At 49.4% G+C, this 9952-nt stretch overlaps 1 protein-coding gene across 3 annotated transcripts in view; it reads left to right on the forward strand.

Annotated features, from left to right (window-relative positions):
- Nucleotides 1-5489, forward strand: part of ift74 (intraflagellar transport 74) — a 20245-nt gene extending 14756 nt beyond the window's left edge. For all 3 annotated transcript variants that reach the window (XM_077011345.1, XM_077011344.1, XM_077011343.1), the window contains 4 exons: nt 2122-2285; nt 3165-3290; nt 4163-4223; nt 4526-5489. In XM_077011345.1, the coding sequence (XP_076867460.1) occupies nt 2122-2285; nt 3165-3290; nt 4163-4223; nt 4526-4641 (467 nt within the window). In that variant the 3' untranslated portion in view covers nt 4642-5489. The remainder of the gene's footprint in view (nt 1-2121; nt 2286-3164; nt 3291-4162; nt 4224-4525) is intronic.
- The last annotated feature ends 4463 nt before the right edge of the window (nt 5490-9952 follow it).

Here is a 9952-nt window from a genome sequence, read left to right on the forward strand (position 1 = left end):
GTTAGTCTCACACACACACACACACACACACACACACACACACACACACACACACACACACACACACACACACACACACACACACTCGTTCTTTGATAAACACTTTCACCCTCTCTCACTTTCCTTCTCTGTCTCTTTCTCTTGGTCCCACCCACACACCCTTTATTTCACAATATTTCACAATATCATAACAATAAACTGCTGTCTTATCACAGGGAGTTTTTGACAGTTTGAATTGAGCGTGCTGAGTTTTCCCTGGAGAGGTGCAGTATGTAGGCCAGCGCTGTCATAGTTAGCAGGCTGAGGAAGTTCAGACCAGCTTCAACCTCGTTACTGTTTTTCTCCCTCAAATTGGAGCTGCTACAGCTGCAGGGACTCATGGACACACACACACACACACACACACACACACACACACACACACACACACACACGACTAAATCCTCCAGAGTAAGCACACCCAAGCAACATGAAGGTGAGCGAGCGGTCAGTTACACCACTCAAGTCCGCTCCTCCTCCTCCACATCCTCCCAGGTTGTGCGCTGTGTGCACTAAGTGGCGGCCGTAGCCCCACCAAGGGGCTTTTCCTTCCTTTGTGTGAGCCTCTGCGGGGCAGCCCCGTCTCTCCCTCCCGCCCCCCCCAGAAGCGTCTTATCTCCGCCGTGGTGCCGCCCGGCCGCCTCCCCGCGCTCTGCTCACCCAGCTATTGTTCCTCCACCGCCTGTTTGTTTGTCTTCCACCAGCGCGCTTTTTACGGCCTGCCGAAGAAAAACAGCAGCGTGAAGGAACAAGGAGAACCAAGGGCCTCCTCCGGCTCCAGGAGGTGGAGATGAGCTCTCCTGCCAAGTTTAGCAGGACACTGTCCTGTAGTGTCTGTCCTGTAGTGTCTGTCCTGCGGTGTCCCCTCATACACTTCTGCAGGCCTCGCCTCACTGGGTCTTGCGTGTTAGATTCCGCTTGGACGTGTGCTCTTCAGGACAAGAGGTCTCTAGGACTGCAGCTGCAATGTTTTAGTACCTCTGCACTTATCCGTGGAAGAAAGCCAGAGGCAGTGGTTAACATGACCTCATTCCTGAAACGGCCATGATGGGTCTCATGTAGTGTTAGCAATGAAAACATTTCTGGGTTGTGTATTTCTTTACAGGCTTTGTGTTTATTTATGAGGGGGTGCGTGTGTATGAGAAACACATTTGACTGACAGGACGAACTTGGTTAACCGTGCAGAGGCAAAATGTACAAGCGTAATAAACAAATTATTATCTTCATAAAACAAATGGATATCTACAGTGCCACTGTACAAATATTTTTAGAAACACAAGCCAAGATATTTGCCTGCAAAGGTCTATGTGCTCTGGGTGTGTTTGTGCAAAAAGGCCTTTTGTTTCTGCGTGTGTGTGTGTGTGTGTGTGTGTGTGTGTGTGTGTGTGTGTGTGTGTGTGTGTGTGAGTGGGGGTGGTCGGTGAAAGGAGAACCCCAAGAGGAGGAAGCGGTGGAGAATGCTTAGAAGTGCTGACGGGGCATAATTACAAATCACACACACACACACACACACACACACACACACACACACACACACACACACACACACACACACACACACACACACACACACACACATATATTCACAGCAGTCTCTATAAACAGTGAGCTGGCCCTGCTGCCTATCAGGAGGAACCGGCCCTCTTCCCCTTCCTGCCTCCCTGAGGGCCCCTCTGCTGCCCCCTGCTCACACCAGGCCTCCCCTCCCAGGACAGGGGAGAGCCCTCCGCCTCCCAACACAGGCACCGACTCTGGGGATGAGCCCACAGTCCCTGAGAGACCATTAGCTTATCTAGTCCCCAGACACAATAGCATGTCTGTTAAACACACACACACACACACACTGTAACTCTGCATGTTCTGCACAGTTCCTCTGAATGTGAGTCATTGGAGTAAGACCAAACCTGTCTCACACTGACATGCACACAGAGGTCCAGGTGGAAGGACTCTTTGGTGTTGATGGATTCTGATGTGATCTCTCCCGGGCTCTGCTGCCTGCCTGCACTGGGCCAGCACACAGACCGTGCTCTACACAGTGATGTGATGTCTCGTGTGTGTGTGTGTGTGTGTGTGCGTGCATAGAGAGCGAGCGTTTGCAGCAGGACCTGCTGAAGGTTGAGCAGTTGGAAGAGAAGGTGTCGGCAGAGATGAACTCTCTGAAGGAGAAGATCCAGCAGATGAGTGAAGGTTTGCACACGTACCGGGACCTGGACTCCCTCAAGTCCAGCGGCGAGCAGAAGAAGAAGGTACCAGAGGTCATATACAGGACCACGCCGTCTTCACTCACTATTGTTTATTCAAACATTACCAGTCATCTCAAACGACGTTCTGTTAAACTTCCTCATAAATATAAAGTGACAAAACATCGTAATAAACTAAGATATACATCTCCCGCCTCATGAAGTGTGCACTCTCAGGAACAATACGCATTTCATTAGGTCTTTTCCTCTGGTTACCAAGTGTGCAGTGACATGCTCACACACAGACACTCAATCAAGCTCACACACACTCACAGACAATTGTGCTCACACAAACACCCCCCCCCCAACACATCACTCATGCTCACACAGATACACTTCCTGTGCCGGCCTCAGGTAGGAGGCCAGCTTTAACGTAAACATGGCTGCTGCCTTGCTACTTGGACAGGAGCCCCACCAGCTTAAGACCCCTCAGCCATTTCTCCAGGCGCCTGGGACAGTGTGTTCGTCTCCCTGAAACGTCTCCCTGAAATGTCTCCCAGTAGGAGCGCGTGATTCTTCTGTTGTGATCGTAGCAGTCCAGGTCACCGTTTCCACTACGTTCTCTCACGGCCACCCCTGCCAGAGTCACACACACACACAGCTAATGCGCTTTACACACTCACGTTACCGCTCTCGGTTGGGGGATTATTTGAGGATGCATAGGGTAGCTACAGATTACAGACGCCATGGGCTGCGCTGTTTGCAGTCGTCTGATCTGAGTAAAACATGGGAGTTAACAAAGTAGAGGTTTGTAATGTGAAGCCTGTGTGACACAGTGTGTGTGTGTGTGTGTGTGTGTGTGTGTGTGTGTGTGTGTGTGTGTGTGTGTGTGTGTGTGTGTGTGTGTGTGTGTGTGTGTGTGTGTGTGTGTGTTCGTGTTCTCAGAGACTGCAGGAGGACAGAGTATCTCTAATGGAGAGGAGAGACTCCTTCAAAAAGATCATGCAGAAGATGAACCAGGAGTACGAGGCTATAGCAGCACAGTTACAGGACAACGAGACTCACGCACAGGTATGACACACACACACACACACGCACACACAGAAACACAGGTTGACTAGGAAGTGCAAAACAGCACCCTGGTTATGCCATGAAGTACATAGCTGCATGCTGTGATTGTGAGACCGATAACACAGCGAACTGACACAGGCGTGTCCAACCCTCACAGGCCCTCATGAGTTTCAGCCCTGATCCAGGAGCGTCTCTCGTGACCCCGTGTGTGAATATTAATATCTGAAAGATCATGTATACAAATATTTCTCGTGTCTGTTTCCGCTCATTTCCATGTGTTGGCAACCCAAAACCCAGACTCAGCACCGAGCACAGCACCACTTTATTGTGTCTCATCAGCAGCTCGTGTATGGGTGGCGACCCATATCCTGCGCCCTGTGGCCTTATATAGGCTAAAGGTCTGGGCCTGGCAACTCATCCCTGGGCCTATCTATAGAGGAAACGGTTCTGTTCAGCCAGCACATTTGCAGGTTTTCTCTGTAGTGAGAGGGATGGAGGGTAAGAAAGAAAGAATCTGAGAGAGACGGGGGGAGGGGGGGCATGACCTTAAATACTCTGCAGGCTTCCCTTCGGCTGAGCTGAGGGATATTTCACATGCCCACTTAAGCAATCTGTCGCTGCTCTCCGCAATGCTGGCCTCGTTCGGCACGTCTTCTGAAACCTCTCGGCTTGACAGGCCAGTAGATATGTGTTGAAATCACGAGGCTGCCGCCTTCCCCCTCGGGTCGGGTCGGGTCGGGTCGGGTCGGTCTCCTTGGCCTCAGAAGCACGCTGGACGTGCGCTTCCACCGTACCTCTCGCTCCAGTCGGGAAAGGACGTGTATGAATATCGACCCGAGGGGCTGGATTTTAACGTGGTGTTTGCTCTGCAGCTGAGGAACCTGGAGAGGAAGTGGCAGCACCATGAGCAGAACAACTTTGTTCTGAAAGAGTGTATCCTTTCACACAGCTCTCCCACACACCTGGGGGTGACGCACACATCTGGCACTCCTGGGTTTTTTCAAGATGTTTTTACAGTTCATTTTTACCCCCCTCTTTTGATTTCTGTTGATTTGTATTCTACTGCCACATTAAACTCTCCATACGGCGCATTTAAATAGGGAACATCAGCACCTTTAGCGAGATTAGAAAGTAAAAGTGTAAAAGAATTTCAATCAAAAGGTTAAAAAGCCATATTTGGACAGGTGGTTTCAATCAACAAGCACGCCTTCCTTCCCTGACTCCTCCCCCACCAGTCATCGCCTCGAAGGGTCTGGAGAGCGACTACCGGCCTGTGATGAAGACCGTCACCAAGCAGCTGGCCGACTACAATAAGGTCCTCATCGATAGCCTACAGGGCACCAGAAACTGAGCCCCGCTTCCTGTCTAGCACGGGTCGCCATTATGGCTCCGGGACTCCTTCGCCGACTCACTTCCTGTGGGGAGTGCTGTCCTACTCCACATTCCAACGGCATGCTGCACGTGCCACGGAGATTAGAGACGGACCCGGAGGGGCAGGAACACAGCACTCTGGGCTCAGGACGCAGGTTTATCTCTGACGCGGCCGAGATGATGAGCTTGTGGAGTTACACCCAAGATACAGTCACAGTTAGTTCTACCGAGGCTTTTACATGTATGGATGTATATCAACTATATAAAAATCCTATTTATAGAATGATATTTGTAGTAATAAATATAATAAATAATACAGACGCATGTGTATTGTTCTGTGGCTCATTTAAATATGGTGCTGGCTAGACTAAGCAGACTAAGCACGGATGCCCTCCGCTTTGTCTGAATGGAACAGACACAAACACCTGCTTCTCCCCTGAAGTCAGACTGTCCCCAGACAGACACTGCAAACATAAGTCCATTTGTCCAACAGATTTTTTGTGATTCTTTCTCCTTTGAATTGTTTCACACACGCCAAACTAAACAGTTTTTTTGCTGTATACGTTGTCATGAATGGACGTGTCAGCCTATCATCAGTGTTCTGGGCTAATGAACTGATGAAATGATGGGAAAATTCCAGGTGCAGGACGGCCTGGCCGGCCCGGGCATTAAGGGGTTAACGACGAGAGGGAAGAGCGGTGGCTGATAACACTGTTTTCATAATGTTATTGCCTTCCGTTCTGCTTTACCTGAGTGGCTGCCAAGTGGTAACTGATCCTCATTCTCTTACCTGCCATCTTCTCTGCCCTGTGTGTGTGTGTGTGTGTGTGTGTGTGTGTGTGTGTGTGTGTGTGTGTGTGTGTGTGTGTGTGTGTGTGTGTGTGTGTGTGCGCGCGCGTGTTGTGTGTGTGTGTGTGCGCGCGTGTAGTGTGTGTGTGTGTGTGTGTGTGTGTGTGTGTGTGAGGGAGGGCGATCTGTAATTTGTCACTGTAGCACAATCAACTGCTACAGTCTGACTCAGAGAGAAAGCTAACCACATACATTATAGGTTGTTTGTTTTTGTTTTGTGGGTATGTTATGACAGCAGTTATACAGCTGTAATTATAATTGATGTTGCAGTCAACTGCCAGATTTAGTCATTAAAGACATTAATTTCTTCTTAAATCCCATGCCCTCCGTCCAAATCTTTCTCTAAATTCCCTCCCTCCAAACATGCATTTAGCATTTATCTTTCCCTTCTGCAAAATAATTGGCAGGCAGGGTGTATTGCCTCATTGAATTAATGAATTAATTAATGAAGTTATATTTTAAGGAACCTATGGTTGCTTTGCAATTAACATACACAACTATTACAGTTGTGCACAGTATACTCTCAACTGGAAGTCTCGGACCCCCGGGGTACTGAATCGGGTGCAGGGAGGGGAGAGAGGACACACCCAGGACACATGACCATCCGCCACTGGACACACAGACACAGGGAGGGGAGAGAGGACACACCCAGGACACATGACCATCCGCCACTGGACACACAGACACAGGGAGGGGAGAGAGGACACACCCAGGACACATGACCATCCGCCACTGGACACACAGACACAGGGAGGGGAGAGAGGACACACCCAGGACACATGACCATCCGCCACTGGACACACAGACACAGGGAGGGGAGAGAGGACACACCCAGGACACATGACCATCCGCCACTGGACACACAGACACAGGGAGGGGAGAGAGGACACACCCAGGTCACATGACCATCCGCCACTGGACACACAGACACAGGGAGGGGAGAGAGGACACACCCAGGACACATGACCATCCGCCACTGGACACACAGACACAGGGAGGGGAGAGAGGACACACCCAGGACACATGACCATCCGCCACTGGACACACAGACACAGGGAGGGGAGAGAGGACACACCCAGGACACATGACCATCCGCCACTGGACACACAGACACAGGGAGGGGAGAGAGGACACACCCAGGTCACATGACCATCCGCCACTGGACACACAGACACAGGGAGGGGAGAGAGGACACACCCAGGACACATGACCATCCGCCACTGGACACACAGACACAGGGAGGGGAGAGAGGACACACCCAGGACACATGACCATCCGCCACTGGACACACAGACACAGGGAGGGGAGAGAGGACACACCCAGGACACATGACCATCCGCCACTGGACACACAGACACAGGGAGGGGAGAGAGGACACACCCAGGTCACATGACCATCCGCCACTGGACACACAGACACAGGGAGGGGAGAGAGGACACACCCAGGACAAACACTCAGATTTACATTCATTCATGCACGCTTACACAAGGACCGCTTTACTAGGGTAGGTATCGCTGAGCTTGTAGACATAATCATTCACACTCACCAGGACCTTTATTTGTTAAATCATATCAGGATTTACATGCAGTTTGACTGGGGTACTCTTCAAAAATTGCTTCCTGTAGCGTTAAAGTATATGTGAGAAAGAAATAGACCACAGTCTGAAATGATTGAATTGAAATGATTTTTGTTGAAGGGGTGCAACAGGAAGAGGCATGTACATATCACTTAACAATTAAAACTAATTAGAATATCTGGTCTGGTGAGAAAAAGACACAGAAAACTAAAGTAATGTAGCGTGAATTGAGAAGCGCTAGGTGTGTGTGTGTGTGTGTGTGTGTGTGTGTGTGTGTGTGTGTGTGTGTGTGTGTGTGTGTGTGTGTGTGTCTGAGGGGGTGGGAGTGGCAGAGCGGGGACTCCTAGAGGTTAGGTCTGTAGGTTAGGTCTGTGTCCAACTGCTCCCCTGGGGACTTGTGCTTAAAGACCTCCTGCTGTGAGGCTCTCTGTGTCAGAGTCTTGGCCAACTTTGTCTGCCTCTCCACCGTGAACAAATTCCTCAAGGAAAAACACAGCAAATGACCCCTCAGCTACTCAAGCTTGCAATCCATCAATCTGTGGTGTAAGCCTGTATTTAGAACTTTCCTAACAAAGTGCTTTCAAACATGACAACAACATATGGTGACCCCGGGAAAGGCTAGAAATAAGAACATGTATTTATTACAGTAATGGGAGTTGGACATGTTGTGGATGGTATTGTTGTTGTTTTTATGAGGAGAAACAATGTGTAGTTTCTCAATAGTTACTGCATTCTGACTACTGTAATTGGCCCTAATGTGTGTGTTCTAGTTCATAAAGAAGCTGGAGTGGTCCAGTGGCAATAACACACACACATTTTTTATTAAATAACAGATTCTGAGGCAAAGGACAGAGCAGCAGGGAGAGGTGGAGTTTACGTGCCCTCCAAGAGCCACACATCTGCATTACCTGAGTCTGTTAAGTTTTTTAACACACAAATGATCAGCCAAATTGCACACACACAAAGTTTTATACATATATGCAAACATACATGCAGTCCTTGAACTCTCACCTTTCACCCTCTCTCTGCCACACACACATTTTCCCCCAAAATCCCCCTTCCTAAAAGGTCGTTGTGAAATAGGGCTTGTCTTGCGTCTCGGCGTGCCGTCCCGCCCTGTCCTGCCGGGCTCAGCGGCTGGCGGGCGTCCTGCTCTGGTGGGGAGGAACTCCACCCTGTTCGCCTCTACACCACCACCGACTGACTTACAGCTCTCCCCACTCCCTCGGCTCACGCCTCCACCCAGACACGGCCTCCACCGGCACGCCGCAGGGAAGACACCCCCCTTATTTTTCTTTCTTCTTGCCTCTTCTCGTCGTGATCTACGATCGTGTGTCCAGCCCTCCCGCCCATGCAACACCCCCCCCCCCCCCCCCCCCCCCCTTCACCATCGGGCCATCGTGCAGTGTTTCTGCTACAGCTACAAAGTCATTCTGAGGCTCAGACGCAGACTTTGTTTTATCAGAGAGGACAACATGCAACTTTCTGTCAGAGTGTAGGAACAACTAACTCAAACAGGTCAGCCCGAACCCGATCGCTGGCTATGCTCTTCGAGAGGCCAAGGGCCATTTTCCCATATTACTTTGCCAGAATTTGATCCGGCACTTGTCAGCTCGTCATTAAGAGACCTTCATACACCAGGGGAGTGGGACTTGAGGCCCACGTGATACTGTGGACTGGGAGCTTTAGGTTGGCTCTCGTCACAGAGGGCAACGCGTGGTGCTGTTTCCACAGCTGCTGTAGTAATGGCAGTCTGAATCAAACCTCCGTCTCTCTGGCCTTTTCTATCTGTTTCTCACACACTTTTTTTCTCTGTGTTAAAACATACACACACATGCAAGCACATATTCATTCCCACACACACACACACACACACACAAAGGAAGAAACACAGACCTCTGTCCAAACATCAGTTCCTTAGACCTGTTCCTTTCAAGAGTCAAAGGTCCATGAGAATATTTTTCCAACCATGCCAAGAGGAGCCCTGCAGCTGAAAATTAGGGTAAATACAGCCGATGGTTCTCACTGCTTGTCCACTCTAGCAAAACGCACACAACACACATGCCTTAGCAAAACACACACACACACACACACACACACACACACACACACACACACACACACACACACACACACACACACACAGCAGCAGCATGTAATCTGCCCCTCCAACCCCCTGCTTGGTCTGGTGTGGGGCTAAAACTACATTTGTTGTGACTGAGTTAAACTAGGTATGAGTGTCAGAGAATCAAGGGTGAGTGAGAGTTAGCATTAGAGTAAAATAGGGCTGTTGGGGTGAGTCTGTGCTGTTTTTGTCAGGTTAACAGGGATTAGCATACTAGTGGTTAGTGGTTTTGGAGTTCATTTTGAGTGTAGAGATGAGTGTGAGGTGGGTGGGGAGTTCATTATGGGTGTAGGGATGACTGTGAGCTGGATGGAGAGTTCATTATGGGTGTAGGAATAAGTGTGACTCACTGGTGATTAATAATACAGTATTCTAAAAAACAAGGCCAGATAACTACCTTAAGCTGGAGCTAATAGTTCAAAATCACACAAAAACAAGTGGCACAGGAGCACTACTGAGAAGCCAGCTGTGTGTGTGTGTGTGTGTGTGTGTGTGTGTGTGTGTGTGTGTGTGTGTGTGTGTGTTGTCTGGCAAACTGCTACTAGCTTCTGAATCCAGATCCATATAACCTCTGAATAAATGTCCCCAGCGGGGTGGTTCACAGAGAGAACTATGGAGTTTTAACAGAACGACGTTGTAAACGATGTTGTTTAACAGAATGAAGAATGTAAATAAACTTTTTTTTTCACACAGAATTGAAATGTTGGCCAAAGAAAATGTCAGATTCAAATGTACTTTTTA

Source organism: Brachyhypopomus gauderio, chromosome 7 (assembly GCF_052324685.1).
Source record: "Brachyhypopomus gauderio isolate BG-103 chromosome 7, BGAUD_0.2, whole genome shotgun sequence".
Taxonomy (NCBI): domain Eukaryota; kingdom Metazoa; phylum Chordata; class Actinopteri; order Gymnotiformes; family Hypopomidae; genus Brachyhypopomus; species Brachyhypopomus gauderio.